The sequence below is a fragment of the Solea solea genome, chromosome 16, assembly GCF_958295425.1.
Source record: "Solea solea chromosome 16, fSolSol10.1, whole genome shotgun sequence".
NCBI lineage: Eukaryota > Metazoa > Chordata > Actinopteri > Pleuronectiformes > Soleidae > Solea > Solea solea.
The window spans coordinates 4,678,472-4,697,884 of NC_081149.1; the positions used below are offsets into that span (position 1 = coordinate 4,678,472).

At 42.8% G+C, this 19,413-nt stretch overlaps 1 protein-coding gene across 1 annotated transcript; it reads left to right on the plus strand.

Annotated features, from left to right (window-relative positions):
* Nucleotides 1-797: 797 nt before the first annotated feature.
* LOC131476037 (myosin phosphatase Rho-interacting protein-like) lies at nt 798-18,913 on the plus strand. Its single transcript, XM_058654495.1, has 21 exons — nt 798-1,075; nt 2,908-2,985; nt 3,095-3,160; nt 4,513-4,664; nt 5,401-5,485; nt 5,901-6,051; nt 6,701-6,875; nt 8,068-8,176; nt 11,562-11,660; nt 12,669-12,725; nt 12,824-12,892; nt 12,979-13,068; nt 13,150-13,259; nt 13,952-14,489; nt 15,039-15,116; nt 15,224-17,218; nt 17,308-17,455; nt 17,619-17,884; nt 17,975-18,076; nt 18,444-18,530; nt 18,717-18,913. The coding sequence occupies exons 1-21, from the start codon at nt 950-952 to the stop codon at nt 18,855-18,857; spliced, it is 4,722 nt and encodes a 1,573-aa protein (XP_058510478.1). The 5' UTR covers nt 798-949; the 3' UTR covers nt 18,858-18,913.
* The last annotated feature ends 500 nt before the right edge of the window (nt 18,914-19,413 follow it).

Genomic DNA, 19,413 nt, shown 5'->3' on the forward strand with positions numbered 1-19,413 from the left:
TGTTAGTGAGAATTATAATGGTAACAGGACTCACAGTAGCTGTGCTTTCACACACGGGTAGAACAGATCAGGTAGCTGTTGTCTTTTTTTGCGACATTTGTAGTTGCTACCGACAGTAAAAAAAAATAAAATAAAAAACTCGGATCACTAACATGTATTTGTTACTACTACTACTACGACAGAATATTATTTTATTTAAAAAGAAACAAAAACACAAAATGCCGTAATTTGTTTTTAGACTATTAGACTATTTCACGTCCTGTTGAAATAGGCTACTTCCTGTCAAAACTATTTTAGAATAGAAATACTTTATTCATCCCCAAGGGGAAATTGTTTTAACATAGCAGCAATACAATACAACAATTATTATAAACATAAAATGTAAAATGTGCAACAGTGGGGAAAAAATAGTGCAATAATAATACATTTTTTATTTTGTTTTTTTACAGAGAGTTATTGTAAGTCCTGATGGCAGATGAATCTGTCCTTGTGACAGTGGAGCGGTCTGAATCTCTTGGAGAATGTGCTCTCCTGGGCCTGGAGGATGTGGTGGAGAGGATGATCGGGGTTATCCATGATGGAAAAAAGTTTATTCAGCATCCTCCTCTCCACCACCTAAATGAAATAATGTTGATGTTTTGTTATAGTAGTTATTCTTTCACACACGCGTCGGCGAAATACTGTTTTTAGAAGGGCTTTTTAGAAGGTTTTATTTTGTAGGGTTTGGCCGGAAGTAGTGCGGGAGGGGGCGGGGGTTCTGCGGTAGAACACGTGACCGCGGACCATGACGACAGACGTCAACAGAGCAGAGTTTGACAGATGTTGGTTGTGGACGTAGGGAGGAGGAGGACGAGGACGAGGACGCAAAGCGGATTCATTCAGCGCGGAACAAGCGAACAAGACGACGAAGAAGAAGGAAAAGAAGAAAAGTACGTTTATAAGAACAAACATGTCGGGAGAAAAAGGCGCGAACCCCTGCAACAAATTCCAGGCGAATATTTTTAACAAGAGTAAATGTCAGAACTGCTTCAAATCCCGGGAAATTCATCTGCTCAACGAACACGACCAACAGCAGGTACCGTCCAAACTACACTAACTACCACTAACTAAGCAAAACTACCACTAACTACCAAACAACGCAAACAAACAATTAGCATTTAACAAACTTCACAGTTTTTAAAAAATGTGCTGTTTAACCACTTCTCATTGTTTAACTCGGTTAATCGGTCGATTGTTTGGCTGAAGCCTCACTAAGACCAAACCAACATTATTTAAATGTAATTTCATTTATATGACCTTTTGTTGACATTTTATTTTTGTTAGAAACTGCAAATATTCGACGTTTAGTTTGTAATAAAATGATTAGTTAAATCTTTCGTTGCTGAATGAGTGCAACGAACAACACTCAAACCTAAAACTACCACCATTAACGAGCTTTAAAGTCATTTCACAAACCAAAACAAATGTTACAAACATAAATTTCAAGCCATGTGTTTTTTAATTGTTAGTTTATCTTAACTCAGTTAATCGGTTGATTGACTCAGACTAAACTAACACAGTGACATTTTATTTAATACGTTAGAAAGTGCACATATTCAACGTTTTGTTTGAAATAAAATGCATTAAAGACAAACTTCAGTTAAACTTTTAAAAACATAAATGTGAAGCCATGTGTTGTGGTTTCATTGTGAGTTTAGGGTTAGGTTCCTTTCAAAATAGGAACCACTGACTTTTTTACTGCTTCTTGTATCAAACTTTTGCCATGATCTTAATTAATTAATTTATTCTATAAGTGAAATAAATGTTTTAATGTCATTCCACGAGCTATATTACACGAGAAATATTATGTGTCTTTGACCCCTCACTTTATCACTTCATTCCCTTTTTCTGTATTGTGGACTTTGTAAATTTCTCTCATGTTTTGTAATAATGGCTTGCACTTCCAGGCCACCGTAGATTTTTGGGTCCAGTCCCAGTGTTGATTATTTTAAATAACATATAAAATATCGGTTACCTCCTCCGCTGTGGCTTGTATATTTTTCGCTCTAACAGTGGTTCTGTCACATGGACGTGATCGTGGTGACAGTTTTCTACATGCCTGACATACTTCATACATGTTATTAGTCTGTGTCCTGCTGCCTGCCCGCTCACGGTGCCCTGTAATTTCAACCTTCTAACACCACACATGGTATTTTCCCCGACAGTCGCAGGAGGGAGAAAACACGTTTCTCCCTCATTTTAGAAAACAATTAAATCAATTTTTTGGAACATTTTGTCTTTAAGCTGCAGTGCGTAATAATCGATGATTGTTGTCGATGTTATTATTCTGGCTCGTTTTGTTCTTCGTGAACGGAAAACAATGTAAAAAACAAGCTCTCTTTCATACTGTGTTTACGCCACCATGTTGGCAGGAAAAGCCTGCCAACATGGTGGCACAACAGCACCGTTGATCCTTTTACTGCCCCCTGGTGCTTTTCACCAGTATGGAAACTGGAGCTGTAGCGGACATTAGTCCAGACCTTAAGTTTTTCCTCAGTGTAGGAGTCTGTAACAGCGCTGAAGTTAACATCCAGATTATTTGCAGTTAAGGGAAAAGTTAAGGGAAACTTAAGTTACAACAATTGAGCCCCGAATAAAGGTTGTATAAATGTCTTAGTGTGGCTCAATATACTCTAAGACTTTTTTAGTCCAACGCACTTTAAACTGAGTCCAGGTGAATCTGCTGATGTTTTTTTCCTCAGTCGCCCTGACTCTCTTCATTCTGTCTCAACAGCGCCACGTACAGGCGTGGCATGTGTATTACAGTGTCGACAGCAGTTTTGTGCGGATGAAGACATTTCTTTGAGCGATGCTGTCTTTACGGAAAACTTTTTAAAAATGACAAATAGACATTTGTTTTTCTTTCAGGCAAAACCTGTGTATGGAGGCTGGCTGTGTTTGGCTCCTGAGGGGACAGATTTTGACAACCCCATGCAGAGGTCAAGGGTAATGAAAGTGGATTAAGTTCCCACACTAATATCTGTGTTTGCGACGTTCCGTTCATTGAGAAGAAGAAATAAAACACATTTTGATTTTGTTATCTCTTGTTTGTCAGAAGTGGCAGCGACGCTTCTTCATCCTCTACGAACACGGCAGCCTGAGCTTCGCCCTCGATGAACTGGTGAGGAAATCTTTATCTTTTTTGAGTGTGTACGTTTCCGTTTCCGTGGGTTTGTTCAGAAATTGTAGCAAAGTAAAGGACGTCTCCACATGCATCATCAGGGTGTAGACGTAACCACGACAACAACTCTGCTAACACAGACCACAGACAAGCGAAAACTTCCTCTAAATTCAACTTGGGGCTAAAGCGATAACCCAAGACTTTTGCACGTGAAGCATCAGTGCTCTGTGTTTACACGTGTGGGCTGGGATCGGGCGGCCATCTTTAGACCAGATGTTGTTCAGCAGATGATTAAGGCTTAGCCTTTAATACACACACACACACACACACACACACACACACACACACACAACCTCAAACCTCATTCTGTCATCTCTTTTCACTCCATCACCACAAACTGTTTTCTGTTGAACTGTCGTTGGTCTGTGTTCTGGTCGTCACTCGGTGTGATGAACGACTGTAGTCCATAAAATTAGAAATGATTTTAAGGAGCTAAAAAATCAGTAAAGTCAGTGATTAATCGTTACAGTCAGTCCCTGATGAAACAACTTCTTCTTCCTTCTTCTTGTACTTCTTGTCCGGGTTCTTCTTGTTCATGTTCTTCTTGTTTGTGTTGTTCTTATTCTTCTTGTTCATGCTCTGGTTCTGGTTCCTGTTTTTGTTCAGGTTCTTCTTGTTCATGCTCTTGTTCTGGTTCCTGTTTTTGTTCTTGTTCTTCGTGTTCGTGTTCGTGTTCGTGTTCTTGTTCTTGTTCTTGTTCTTGTTCTTGTTCGTGTTCTTGTTCTTGTTCTTCTTCTGGTTCTTCTGGTTCTTCAGGTTCTTCTTGTTCGTGTTCGTGTTCGTGTTCGTGTTCTTGTTCTTCTTGTTCTTGTTCTTGTTCTTCTTGTTTGTGCTCTTGTTCTTGTTCTTGTTCTTGTTCTTCTTGTTCTTGTTCTTCTTGTTCTGTTCTTGTTCTTGTTCTGGTTCTTGTTCTGGTCCTTGTTCTGTTCTTGTTCTTGTTCTTGTTCTTGTTCTTGTTCTTGTTCTTGTTCTTGTTCTTGTTCGTGTTCTTGTTCTTCTTGTTCGTGTTCGTGTTCGTGTTCTTGTTCTTGTTCTTCTTCTGGTTCTTCTGGTTCTTCTTGTTCATGTTTGTGTTCTTGTTCTTCTTGTTCTTTTTCTTGTTTTTGTTCTTCTTGTTTGTGCTCTTGTTCGTGTTCTTGTTCTTGTTCTGGTTCTTGTTCTTGTTCTTGTTCTTGTTATTGTTCTTCTTGTTCGTGTTCTGGTTCTTGTTCTTGTTCTTGTTATTCTTGTTCTCCTTCTTGTTCTCCTCCTTCTTCCACTGCCATGAGAATAACTGTGCTGTTGTGTCCTAGCGGAGCACTTTGCCTCAGGGGACCGTGAACTTGAATCTGTGTACAGACATCGTGGACGCTGAGCCCAGGACGGGTCAGAGAAACGCGCTTTGCATCATCACAGCAGAGCAGGAAATATTCATCCGTGGAGACAACAAAGAGATCATTCATGGGTGAGTGTATATATATATATATATATATAAACACGATATTTGTCCACACCTGGTGTTGAATTCAGGTGTTTCAATCAGGATTTGTGCTCCAGTAAAGGACAATTCAGCCCACAGAGACGTTTTGGACAAAGCTATGTGTCAGATGTTTGAGGAAGTTCCTTTTCTGTTCCAACACGACTGTGTCCCAGTCCACAAAGCTAGGACTATAAAGACATGGTTGGACATGGAGGACGTCCTGCAGCTCGCTTTGTGGCCGTTTGTCTCAACGAGACATCAAACTTTGTACGAGAATAGACTGCGTGGCGTTAAAAAAACACCGGTAGCAACGATTTTCTGTCGCCCAATCAGCCAACTGTAGTGGGTGGAGCCAGTCTATCTGCACCGTCCCATTTTACTCTAGTACCCCAAGGGAAGAGTGCCAAAGAGGAGGAAACGCTTGGAGCTGGTTATTTTGGTTCTGAAAAATCTAGAAGTCTATGTGAAAATGAGCTTCTACTTCTCTCTCGATTTCTAACGTCTGTAAACGTGTTCCTGACGAGTTTAATCGTCTCAAACTAGTTTCTGCTCTTCTTTGGTAGAACTTTTGTGATCGTGTGATATTTTAGCAGCAGTGCTGAATAAGCTAGCGCTCCTGAATGGATGTAAGGAGAGAGATTAAAAAAAGTTAGTGGCGACGTGTCTTTGTATCTAAATTGTTTGATTAATGATTTCTGCCATTTCTGTCTTTCACCACCAGGTGGAGCGAACAGCTGGTGGTGTACCTGCGGACAAACAAGCAGAACCAGAAGAAGAAACGCAAAGTGGAGCCTGTTACCTCTCAGGTAAAACAATGATTTTTAATCAATATATATTATGATAATCCATAATATTTAGTCTATATTTATTTATAAACCAAGGAAAAGTCATATTATGACGACGTCCAAAGTCTGAGACCATAACTTGTCTCATGTCGTCGTATAATGTCCATATATAGCCCAGACTCAGTCTAACCCTAACTTTAACCATAACCATAATTCAAACATTAGTCCTAAACTTAACCAGTTAACCTCAGATAATGAGGTTGTGCCTCATCAGGACCAGGTTAACGGTCCTGATGAGGTCAGTGTTGATGACAAACAAAGAAATAAAGAAATCTCTCTCTCTCACACACACACACACACACACACACACACACACACACACACACACACAAAAAAAACCTATATTATATTTATATTGTTTTTCCAAAAACATGAGGAACCCAGTCCAGCAAAGATGGCTGCACCCGACCCAGCAGAGTCCGCTCGTGGTCGGTGGCAGGAGCAGCAGCGGGGCAGGGAACCGGACGTGAGCCCCATGTGGACTGTCACAGCGGACACTGCCCCGGGCCTGGAGCAGAACCCTGCAGGTGGCACACACACCCGCACACACACAGAGAGACACACACACAGAGCCGTTTCCTGTCCCCGTGCAGAATCCTCCTACCACTGCGCAGATGTTCACACACTTTAAACAACAGTTTATTTAACCCTCGCTTTTCCAGGAACACACACACACACACACTGATAGCATTCACGGTGACGACATTCAATTCAATTCAGTTCAATTTGATTTGTATAGTGCCAAATCAAAACATACATTATCTCAAGGCGCATTCATTGACATAATGCAAACCTTAACCATCACAACTAAAATATAATATAAAATACCTTTATCGCACTAAAAAAATGCCATTTTAACCAAAACTGTAAGACCTTTTCCACTCGAGCGACCCTCACATGACCATACTAGAAGTTCCATGGCTGCTGTGACGTCCGCGTCTTCCCCGAATTCTCTGCGTTTCTTTACACGCACTGGAAACGTTGATTTAATGTGTGATTCTGTTTCCTTTGTCTGTATTTTGCCTCGTAAATGTGTATTTTTTTGTGATTTTATATATCATTCTGCATCGAAACGGACACTTTTATTTTTCCGGCCCCGGCCTGACCTGAAATGATGAGCGGACGCTTGAGCGTCTGTGTCGTCCCTGACTTCTCTGCGTTTGTTTCCACGTACAGGAAACAACACGTCCACCTCGGTGGCTCCAGTGTCCGCGGACTCTCTGACCCAGGGTGGCGTCGGCACTTTCGGGAGCCCGCGTCTGGACTCTTCGTCAACCGATGGGAACGCGGACACCGGCGCCGACGACCGTCTCACCGAGTCAAACAACAGGAACCAGAGCCGGGAGAGAAGGTCAGAGAAGAACCAGGCCACAGATCGTACATCTCCAGCTAAGTCTGACGATGACAGCGCGCGTAAACAAGCGCTCTGTAGATTGTGTTTGGCAGAAATCTGGAGTTTATTTTCTGCATGTACGTATGTTTGCGTGTAATCTGCGGGCAGCGTTTTAAAAGAGGCTTTGGCAAAAAAGGAAAGCGGAGTAAAATGTGCAAGCAATTAGCACAAAGGACATCCAATGCCTCTGAGCTCCCCCTCCCCACAGCCATCACACACGGCTAAACGCCGGATCAAAGGCTCGCGCTCTAACCCTCCATTAGAGCTCTGGCTGCTACTATTTTTATATTTGAACCCTCCCAGTTTGTGCCCTGGCAGCGTGTAAACTGCTCACGTGTGGAGAAAACATGGCACTTTTTTCTTCCCTTTTTGGGAAACAAAACTACAAAAACACACACATACACACACACACACACACACACACACACACACAGGCCAGACACCCACCCTCCAAATAAGGCCAGAAATTCCACAACGCTGCTGTAATTAGATATCTGCGGCATTGTTTCTCAGGACCTCAGTGCTGCCTGTCAGAGAGAGAGAGAGAGGAGATGAAGAATCAACTGGAACTCGTCTGCTCTTCAGATTCTACAGTCAAACGTTCTTCCGCTCAAATAAATGGTGAAATATTCTTCACGTCCAGAAAGTTTTATGTCGTATTCACACCAGCTCCGCTCATTCCAATCCTAGTTTGTCTGCTCGGAAAGTCCAGTTCGTTTGTGGACGTGTGAATGTGCAACCGAACTCTGAAGTGAACTCTGGTCCGCCTAAAAACGTAGGTCTCGAACCAAATGCAGGATGCGGGCTACAAAGCAGGGCATTGTGGGTAAACGCATCCAAAACATATGTGCATGTAAACGATAGCCAGGAGAAATGCCCGAGTCCATTGTTGCAGCGTATTGCTGCAGGGCAGGGGAGAGATTCCCGAGGGCCAAATGGTCCCTTCAGACCCTTTACAGACCCACGGGCCAGACAGCCTGTGTGTAAACGTTCAAATCTAAACGTAAACTCAAATGACCCTGAGAGGTATCATGTCCTAAGTATTTAAATTCAGTGTCACGTGATCACTAATTCAACCCTGGTGTCAGCAGATGTCAGAGGTCAGAGGACCCGTGTGTTTTACAGACAATGCTCTGTCTGTGTTTTCCAGCCGTGGCAGCAGAGCAGAGAGGATTCTGGGATCGGAGACGACAGAGCGGGGAGAAGGCGACGCCGGGTCCAGCAGGGGCGCCAGAGAGCAGCAGCAGCAGGAGGAGGAGGTGACCACATGATACACAACTTCATCCATTCATCCACTCATTCATTTGTCTTTTATGTTGCAAAGGGGTGGAAAATTAACACTAAATTTCCGGAAACTTTAACCATAACCAACTTTAGTTCTGGAATTTTAGAAGCTTGAGAGCCGTGCAGAAACAGCTCCCCCTTACTCCCGGGATTTCAAAATAAAGTCACTATGAATGCCACATTGGTTCACAGCGAATTATGAGATGTTTAAAAAAACATTTACAACTTAGGCCACACCCTTTATCTATCCTTTAAATAAGGGTGTGGCCTAAGTAGATTTTGGAACTATAATGGTGTATCTCCACCGACATGACACGACACAGTTTAGGTTGCATCTTCACTACAAAAAAGTACCTACTCAACGTGGGCGGAGTTATCCCTGCACGGCTGCGTGAAACTGCGGTGTTTTATACGCGACACACACACACACACACACAAACAAGTGACTAGTGACTTGTAAAGCAGTTGTTTTCAGAGTAACTGAATCAAATCACTAGAATCAGTTAATTAAAACTATTTGTTCAGTACTGCCTCCATGACCGGAGCACAGACTCCATCTGGATTGTGATGCTGGTCACGGAGCAGACTCCTCAATTAAATATTGAGATTTCCCTGTTTATTGTTGGAGATTAACCCACGTTTTTAGGATTGTTAAGTAGTTTTAACTGATCTACAGTTCGGCTTGATTTATGTGTGGGACGTCTCTTCCTGTGACGGCAGTCTGACCAATCATCGCATAGTTACCTACTCGGCACGCTTTTGGAACCTCGTCGGAGCAGGTACCTGGTACCAGGTTACTATGCTAGTGGAAACGCTACTTAAACCGTGCCATGGCGAGGCGAGTAGATCCGGTTGAATTACACCATAAGTGAACTTTAAGTCGATTTTGGAACTTTAAGTAGCTTTAATTAGGATTTTAAGTCTTTTTTAACTGATCTACAGTTGGACATTGTTGGCTTTGATTCTTGTGTCGGATGTCGCGCTCATGACCCTTCAGTGGCGACTCTCTGACCAATCAGAGGCCGGCAGTCTGATGACGTCACATAGCTGAACCTCGTCAGAGCAGGAACTAAAAAAAACAGCAGGTTCTATCACTGATGGAGAAGAAAAGAACCCCTAGTGGAGTCGAGTCATGCTGGAACTGTGCGAGGAGCTGAGACGGTCACTTTAACGTGGCCGTAGGTGTGAATGTGAGAGTGGTTGTTTGTCTCTATGTGTGGCCCTGTGATGGACTACCGCCTATCGCCCTATGTCAGCTGAGATTGGCACAGCACCCCCCGCGACCCTCCGGTGAAGGATAAAGCGGTAGATAATGGATGGACTGCTTTAAACATGACTCAGCACAAACCAGGTGTTCTGCAGCAGGAGAAACGACGTCACGGCTGCGAGGAAACTGTGAGCCGATCTGAAACTGAGAGCAAACTCCTCTGAAACTCGACACTCGCGTCTCTCCGTCCGGTCCATGGAGAGCGAGCGCTGACAAGCAGGCGATGATGATGATGATGATGATGATGAAAGCGTGCAGAAGAGTTGGGGCGGCCGTGTCGAGGCTTGTGTCAGCCTCAGCCTCAGCGAGCGAGGGAGTGTTGGTGATTCACGCAGAGCTTCATGACATCTGTGCCCTGCAGGCCTTCCCTCCTCCTGCTCCTGGCTCTGGGAGGATTCCTGAGGACTTGTACGAGACGTGGTGTAATCCTTCCAGAGACGCGAGACTCTGCAAAGTCTTTTTACGAGCATTTCTGCACAAACACGTGACCGCTCCTCCTCTGCAGGGCTTCGTCAGCTCCTCCGTCACATCTGTGACAACGTCGACGCAAACGGAAAACAACAACAGCCCACTGTGTAGTTTTACCCATTGAAATGCCCGCAAGTACCAATACGACCAGTCAAGTGCAGATTTTCAGCCCCCAACTTTGAGTCTAAACATTGTGTCTGCCTCACAATGTCTTTGCTTGGTTCATCAGAGTTGTATTTTTAAGGTTCTTATTCCCTCACTATATTTTAACCATTGAAATTCCTATAAAAGACCTGTACAAATCTGTCAAGTGCAACGTTTCAGGAGTACAGGTCAAGCCTGAATTGTTTTTCATTTTTGCTTCAGAATGACTTGATTTTGTGAGGTTGTATTTGACAGATTATGTCCCACTTTTTAGTCCAATGCTACTAGTAAAATCAGTTTTTACTTGCTAAAATCACATAAAAGCCCCCATTTGACCCATTCTCTTCCCTTTTAACCCATTGAAAGTCTTGTACAGGTCCAATGGAACTAGTCGAATTCAGTTTTTACTCGCCAAAAATGATTAAAGCACTTATTTATCAGCCAAAAATGTTGTTTCTACAGATTATGACCCACTCACTCCCTCTTTACCCATTGGAATTCCTGTAAAAAGCACAATAAAAGCAGTGAAATGCTGCATGCTGATGCGTTCAGGTCCTGCCTTTTGGCTGAAAAGAGTATTTGTGCTTCAAAATGACTTAATTTGACTAAGGCGAGGTTAAATAAAGCTCAGCCAAAGAGTTGCCTTTTTTTTCTCTCTCTCTCTTTTTTGTGTTTTTTTATTTCGTCTCATGAGATGATTCATGTGTCCGTGGGTGTGTTTGTTTTAGTCGCCAGGAGAAAGAAGGTCAGAGGAGTCAGAGTTCATTAAGGTTCCACAGATTCCCAAGACTCTTCACCGGACACAGACACGGGCTCAGCCTGCGCTGTGTTCGTTACGTAAGAGGGAAGAATGAATCTTTTCAACAGCAGAGTCTCAAATGGACAAAAAAAGCTTGTTTGGTTTTAGTGACGTTTGAATCCAGAGACGCTGAAGCGTGAAGCGACGTGATCATCATTTAGAAATGTAACACGCAGAGTGTCCGTGATTGTGTTGCCTTTTGCTCCTTTTTTCTCCCTGCCATGTATTCCACGGCCAAAGATCCAGTCGTCCGTGGTGATGCAGTGCACACTGGTGGTGATGTGATGATGATGGTGGTGGTGGAGAAAAAGCCTGCCGGGCTCCCGCTGTGCTCCGCAGCAGGGGTTCAGGGTTCAGAGCGGGTGAAGGAATGCAGGGCAGAGAGAGCTGCTGCCTTTTTTTATTTTAAAGGAACATTTCACCGCTGCTACGACAAATGTTTATCAAAACTGAGTCGTCTTTGTAGTGGAAATGTGAAATGAAGAAATTCATTTTTATACTATGAGATAAGAAGTCAAAATTATTGCATTAAAAGGTTGAAATTAAAGAGATAAAAAGTTATAATTATGGTATTAAAAATATTTAAATTATGAGCTAAAAAATAATTTGCACTTTTTATCTCATAATTTAGTCTTTGCTTTAATCCTGCCAAGGATTCAGACATTTTTCTTTGTCTCCACAGACGCTGCGGTCCTGTGGAGACTCGGCCCGGCTCGGCGCTCCCCCTCCCCACAGACCAGCCAAATCTCTGGAGCGCAGGACGTCCGACACGGTCATGACGGTGAGACAGCGACACTTTTCACTTCACTGTGGCTCTAAATGATCGGAGGAAACAACGCAACAATGCCAAACGACAAACCGAACACATTCTGTTTATGACGCAGCTCACAGGCGGGAAACAGAGGTCAATAAAAATGATTTGATATCATACGTGAGGCTTGTATTTCACAGCTCATTTACTCCCTTTTACCCATTGAAATTCCCATGAAAAGGCCAATAAAACAAGCAAAAGACAATGTTTTACTTGACAAACATTATTTACAGCCCCCATCTTAAAGCCTTAATGTTGTGTCTGCCTAAAAACTTGACTTGAGTTCATTTCCTGAGGTTTGTATTTGATTCACAAGGGTGTGTTTTTGACAGATTATCACCAACTCACTCGGCCAGTAGAAGGCAGTTTGTCACTTGCCAAATGTTTATTGCAATGTTATTCATGCCTTTAAATGATCTGACATCACGTGCATGGTTTGTATTTGACAGATTATAACTCATTTACTCACTTTTAACACATTGAAATTCCTATTAAAATGCAATACAACCATTACAATACAGCATTGTATTGCCTATTATTGAGTACAGGTCCTGCTGTGCAGCTCAGAGGTTGTTTCTTCCTCAGAATGAGTTGATTTCATGCACGAGGGTTGTGTTTTTGACAGATTATACCTCATTTACTCACTTTTTACCCATTGAAATTCCTTTTTAAAAGGCCAGTAATACGAGTAAAAGGCAGTGATTTACTTACACAGAATGTTACGACCCAGCGACGTATGAATCCGGATGTTAAATGTGCTAAATTAAAAATGTATTAAACAGAAATTGTGGCCAAATCTATGACCTTAAGAAAAAACAAAGCTGCAACAAACCTCAAACAGGATGAAAATCATCCAAACAATCACACCGATCAATGAGTTGGCTTGTATATGATTTGTAATTAATGCAAATAAATTCTCTAATTTCTTTAAACTCAGGTTTTTGTGTGAAAATTAAATGTGTATTATTGTGTTTGCAGCCAGATCTGTTAAACTTTAAGAAAGGCTGGATGGTGAAACTGGATAAAAACAACCAGGTAAACTTTTTTTTTTATTTTACATTTAAAAAGATTTTTAGCTTTTTTGTTCAGCTGCTACAGTCTGTACCTTTCACGAGTCCTTTGCTGCCCTCTAGTGGAAGAAATACTGGTTTGTACTGTCAACCGACACACTGAGATACTACAAGGACTCGGTCACAGAGGAGGTACTGACATGTTTGTTGTTTTACTGTTTAAGGAAATGTTATTTCTGTGTTTTCTTTGACATTTTCTGCTTTTTTTCCGCTCTCAGTCTTCAGATCTGGAAGGAGAAATCGACCTGACCATGTGTTTTCATGTGTGTGAGTACGACGTGCAGAGGAACTACGGCTTTCAGATTCACGTGAGACTTTTTAACAACACTAAAACATGTGAAGTTTATTCTCCTGCGTTAGATTTTCACTAACCTTTGAACGTGTCACAGACCCCAGAGGCTGTGTACACGCTGTCGGCCATGACGGCAGGAATACGCAAGAACTGGATCCAGTCTCTGACGAGGAACGTTCACCCGGCTAGTGCTCCTGACGTCACCAGGTAAACTACAGTGAAAATGTCTTAATCCATGTGTCTAATCTAAATGTAATATGATGTTCAGATTACAGGCAAATCTATGGAAACCTGTTTAAAAAAAATTTAAATTAAAGTTTGGGTTAAATCAAAATGATTTTAAAGTCATAACTATGGGATTGAACCATCAAAATGATGACGTAAGAGTCATAAATATGAGTCAAATTGGAATTCGTGTGATTAAAAAGTCATGGTTATTGGATAAAAAGTCAAAATTATGACATAAAATGTCATAATAATGAGATCAAATTCATGATTAAGGGCTAAAAAGGTTGAAATGATGTGATTAAAAACTAGAGATTATGTGATAAAAAGTTTAAATTATGAGATAACTCGGAATTATGAGATAAAAAGTCATAATTGTGGGATTCAAATTTAAAGAAATTATGAGACAAGAAATTTAAATTAAATAAAACATTTTTTTGGGAGAAATTATCATTTGCACTTTTATCATTTTTAGTTGCTCATGATTTTTTTTGTTTTTATTTTAACTTTAATAAAATTTCAGTTTTTGCCTGCAGGTGAATTTTTCTTCAGCTTGACTTTTTATATTTTTATATACTTTAAATACATACCAAATAAAAACGGTGTTTATGAACATCAGAGAAGCTTCTTTCATACAAACTCACTCATTGTCTCTTTAATCTCATCGCTCATAGTTCACCCGGCCGCCACCTTCACACCCACAGTCCATCTGAAGTTCTCCCCAAACCAGATGTGACTCAGGACTCCCGTTCCTCTCACGTCCTCTCAGAGAGACGTCCTCAACCCAAACCCAGGAGTGTGACGGAGAGACGACGGGAGGGACGCTACAGAACCTTCGACTGGGCCGAGTTCAGACCCCGGAAGAAGCCGACACTGGAGACCGACCGTCCGAGGATTAGCGCTCCACTCTCACTGGAGCTGGGAGACCTGGAGAGGAGGAAGAGGCGGCAGGAGAGGAGGAGGAGGTACGAGAACATGCTGGGCGTCTCTCTGAGCTGGGAAGAGGTTGGAGCTGTGACACCGGACGACGGTGGCGGCGGCATGGTCAGAACTCTGAGTCCAAGATCACAGCGGAGGGTGGAGGAGGAGATGGAGGAGTGCTGGAGGAAGGTGGAGAGGAGTGACTTCAGGCTGGACAGACGAGTCCCACTGTTGACTGAAGACAAGGACACTGTGGACATGGAGAAGCTGCTGAACAGCTGCAGGGAGCGGGTGAGTGCTGGACAGTGATGGAACAATATATGATATTATCACTAAAATTTAGTGTAGAGTACTAGGGTAAATCCAGATTATGAGCTACATAGATGAAATTATGAGCTAAAAGGTCATAATTTGGGAAAAGAAGTACAAACGGTGTGATAAAGGCAGTATGAGATAATAAGTTAATTATGGGATTTAAAAAAATAGAAATTATGAGATAAGAAATTGAAATTATGAACTAAAAATTCATGGGTATGGAGATGGACATTCAAATTTCTCTCAAATTCTGAGCTAAATAGATAAAATGATGAACTAAACGGTGGGACAATAGTCCAAAATATGTGCTAAAAAGACAAAATATGTGATTAATAAATTGAAATTATGAGAAGTCGTAATTATGAGTTTAAAAAGTCATAATTATTGGACAAGAAGTCATAATTTGCACTGTTTATCTCATAATCTCATCTTTTTATCTTATATTTTTCGCCTTTTCATCTTATAGGGAGGTGGTAACACACCAATAATGTTATAAATTGAGTTGGTGCTTTTGTGTTGTTGTAGGTTGAGGATCTGAAGGCTCAGCTGTCCGAGTCGGAGCTTCGCAGGCTGGAGCTGGAGACCCGTGAGCAGCTCACGTCGGTAAAGCAAAATCCATCTTTATCTTTGGTTCCTTGAAATCTGTGAATGATTTTCAAACATGTGTTTGCTGAACCTCGTCGTCCCTCTCTCTCGTTTTCTTGTCTCAGCTGGATCCTCCACTGGAGTCTGAGTCGTCAAACAACCAGGCAGAGAGTCCTGGAGAAAAGAACCGCCTAGAGAGTGGAGATATTTCTCAGCAGCAGGACACGCAGGAACAACTCGGATGTGAAGCACCTTCATCCACACCTGAGCTTACGCCTGCCACCTGGCTGCAAGACCCAGGCGGTGACATCCAGGAACTTAAAGAAGGTGTAACCACACTGAAGCTGCTGGACGGAGGAGACGGTGGACTGTTGACCTCAGAAGCACAAGACGAGAAGACACCTTTGACCGTCTGCCTCGCAGAGCAGCACATTCCTCCAGACCAGGCGATGGTGAGGAGGCTCTCCACAGAGGTGGAGGTCCTCTCCAGCCAGAATGAGGCTCTCAACCAACGCAACCAGGAGATGCTCAACCAGCTGACGGAGGCAGACCGCGAGATAGCGAGGCTGCGAGCAGAGCTGAGCAGCCGCTACACTGAACCACATCACCTTCCAGAGGTGGAGCAAGGAGAACAGATGAGGGCAGAGGATCTGGATCAGGAGCTGAGCTTGAAGAACAAGGAGCTCCTGGAGGCACAGACGCTCATCACGGCTCTGACGGATAGTCTGAGGGAGAAGGAGCTGCTGCAGCTCAATGTCCCACAAGAAACAGGAGAAGCTGGAAAGGACAAAAGCGAGCAGAAGGCAGACGGATACCTGCGGCGGTGTTTTGAGGCCACAGAAGCGAAGATGATGGAGCTGGAGAGGCAGCTCCACCAGTCGGAAACAAAGTGCAGGCAGCTGGAAGCCCACAACACCGAGCTGAAGGAGGCTGAGAGACTTTGTCAGCAGAGATCTGTGGAGGCGGAGGCTGACATCGCAAGGTTGAAGCAGGCGTTGGAGGATGAGAGGGTAGGCAGAGAAAAGAGACAAGTTTCAGGTGAGGACAGGATCCAGCATGTGATGGATGGGATGGTGCTGAGGTTGGAAGCATTGGGGAGGTTCTTGGAGGTCATTGACAAGTTGGATTTTGGGAAACAGAGAGAGAACGAGGAGACGATTCCCGCAGCAGTGAGTCAGCTAATGTGGGAGGAAAAGTTCTGGAGTTCAGTTCTCAACAAACTGCAGACCAGCACATCAGAAACGAGCAAGGAAAACTCTGGTGAAGTTCTTCTCAGAGAGGTGTCGGAGCGTATGATCGTGGAGAGACAGATGCTGCTTTTAGGACATGGTCTGCGTCCAGAAGCAGGTTCATGCACGGACGATGGGAAGGAAGGTTTGAAAGATCTGGATCTTGTTTTGAGTACAGCAAGTGTGACTGAGATGGAAACCAAAGACATGAACGGAAGCAGGATCTTTGGTTTTATGACCCAGCAGAGGCACAGTGAACTTTTCAGAGTAACCGCGCATGTGAATATGTCTTTGCTTAACCTCGTGGCCTCCTCCGTCAGCTCCTCTGCCTCTGAGGAACTCCAGCTCATCACTCAACAGCTCAAAGATTCCTACCTTTCTGAGAGTCTGTGGTTTGGTTTGGTTCACTCGGCGGCCACTGAAGCTCTTTACTGCTGTTATATTAACCAGCTTCAGTCAGTGTGTGAAAAAGAGCTTCAAGAAACCGAGCAGAAACTTCTCAACTGCAGCAGCTGCGTCAGACTCGTGGAGGAAAACAAGGAGCTGAGAGAGAGACTGTCGGATCTAGAAGGACAACAAGCATCAGATCAGGACGTAGAATCACACATTCCAGAGGAAAACGGTGATCCAGATCATTCAGGGGATGAAATTGAAACAGCAGAAGAGGAGATGGACGAGTCGGTGGAAATTCAAGTTTTGGGGAACCAAGAAGTGTCCGATGGAAAGGAATCGGATCCAAACCTTGGGATGGAGGAAGTTTTAGAGCTGAGAAGAAGAGTGAAGGAGCTGGAGGAGTCTCTGTCTGTCACTGTGGAGGAGCTGAGCCGAGAGTTCCACGGGAAAATGAGTTGTGTTCAGCAGCAGCATGGGAAGGAGGTGGAAAAGCTGAAGGTGTGTGGTTTTATTTTTCTAATAAAAAATCATTTTCAATCCTCATCAAAGTCACAAAGAAACACTTAACACTGTGTCTCAACCTGCAGGCCACCTGTCAGCGAGGATTTGTCTCAATGGAGGAGTCGCATCTGAAGGTCGTCGAGGAGCTGCAGCGCCGACACCAACAGGAGGTGGAGCGCCTCCTGGTGGAAAGAGACCAACTGCTGGAGGAGGAAAGCGCTGCCACGGCAACAGGTCTGTCAGCACAGCCATCAGTATTTTATTCATATACATATGTATATATATATATATATATATATATATATATATATATATATATATATATTAATCCAGGATCAATATAAGCTTGAAGGAATCTGTGAAGGGCTTGAACCTCATCCTGTTCTTCTCCTCTCAGCGATTGCAGCCATAGAGAACGCCCACCGTGTGGAGCTGCAGCGCCACATGCAGGAAAGGTGTCTGTCAAAAAACGATGAAGTAAGCGCTGAGTTGGCGGAGATGCTTGAGGAGCTGGCCTCCCACCAGAGGGAGCTGCAGGTCCTGTCGCAGCAGTTTTCTCTCAAGTGTCTGGAGAACGGACATCTGGTTCAGGCTCTGGAAGCCGAGAGGAAAGCGCTATGCCAGTGTCAGCAGGAAAATCAGGACCTGAGGTCCAGAAACCAGGTGAGAGGCCGGGTGACCGCAGGAAAATTACTGTACATGTCATTCAAAGTAACTAATGATATGTTGTTGTTGTGTTCGTCTCTGGTCTAGGAGCTAAGTGGTCACCTAGCAGCAGAGATCACCAGACTGTGTTCACTGGCCAAACATGACGAGCTGCCACTCAGTCAGAGGATGGACGTCTATGAGCTGGAGGTGAGACTCTGTGTGGAGGAGGTGGAGGAAGAGGAGGAGGTTAAAATGGGAAAAAAAAATTCAAATAATGAGTTAATCTATACATCCACCAACCGATTGGCTGCCAAATAATGAGCTATTCTATACATCAATAGACAGACTGACTGCCAAATAATGAGCTTATCTATACATCCACCAACTGATTGGCTGCCAAATAATGAGCTATTCTATACATCAATAGACAGACTGACTGCCAAATAATGAGCTATTCTATACATCCAATGACAGACTGCCAAATCATGAGCTATTCTTTATATCCACCCATAGACTGATGTATGTTTTAAAGACATGATGAAGATGATGATGATGAAGTATTTTATTTTTTCAGATCACCCTGCGAGTGAAGGAGTGTGAGGTCGAGTGTCTGAAGCAGGAAGTCACGTCTCTGAAGGAGGAAGTGCAGTTGGCACAGAGGGTGAGAACCACCCACCAAAATAAAACTGCTGATCACGCAGCAAATGAGATTCTGAGATTCAACAGTAAAGAGTGTTTTTGAGCAAAAATATTCGATAAATCATTTTATTTTTCAGTTTGTTGGTAAAAAAGTTTGTATGTTAATAATAGTAATAATTAATTAATAAAGAGCTGCATTACATTTTAGGACAAAAGAATCGCAACAAAGAAATACCAGGACATGTTCAGCGAGGTCAACTTCATCAGAGTCAAAGCGGAGCGAGAGACGAACGAACTGAGAGAAAACTTGCAACTGACTCGTCAGGTTCTGGACCAGGCGTCGCCATAGCAACAGCAACATTTCTCTTCAACGCAACGTGAATCACTTTAACCTCAACAACAGCATGTATGTACAGCATGTAACAAACAAAACACAGTTTCAGAAAACATTTATCTGTCGGTCTCTGGACCAATAATTTTTTATATATTTTTTTAGTTCATGATTCACTTGTCAAACTTTTATGTAAATGTTTTAATAATATTGTATCTGTTTCTGTACATTTTTTTTAAAATATTTATATATATATATGTGTGTAAAGCCACTCCCCACTGCTGTATAATATTTAAAATTAAACACTTTTTTCACTAACTGGATTTTATGTTTAAATACTAAAGTGTTATTAATAAATAAATAAATAAAAAAAGTGTGTGTCCGTGTATGCCTTTTTTATAATATTCAGGCTGTTTTTCAGTGTTCAGTTTTTGCAAAACACACCTTTTCTATGGCAATATTTCCCATTGGAATTGAATGGAGAGCACGGATTTAAATGGTTATTTCATACTGTATAAACACAACAAAGCTTGTTCCGTGGAAACAGCAGCAGTCTTCCAGGTCCACACACGCC

What these genes read in the sequence shown, in the direction of transcription:
- LOC131476037 (XM_058654495.1), top strand. Translation starts at nt 950, where the DNA reads ATGTCGGGAGAAAAAGGCGCGAACCCCTGCAACAAATTCCAGGCGAAT. An exon ending in AGTGCTCCTGACGTCACCAG is followed by an intron (nt 13,260 to 13,951) that starts GTAAACTACAGT and finishes CATCGCTCATAG; the next exon opens with TTCACCCGGCCGCCACCTTC. An exon ending in TGGACGTCTATGAGCTGGAG is followed by an intron (nt 18,077 to 18,443) that starts GTGAGACTCTGT and finishes TTATTTTTTCAG; the next exon opens with ATCACCCTGCGAGTGAAGGA.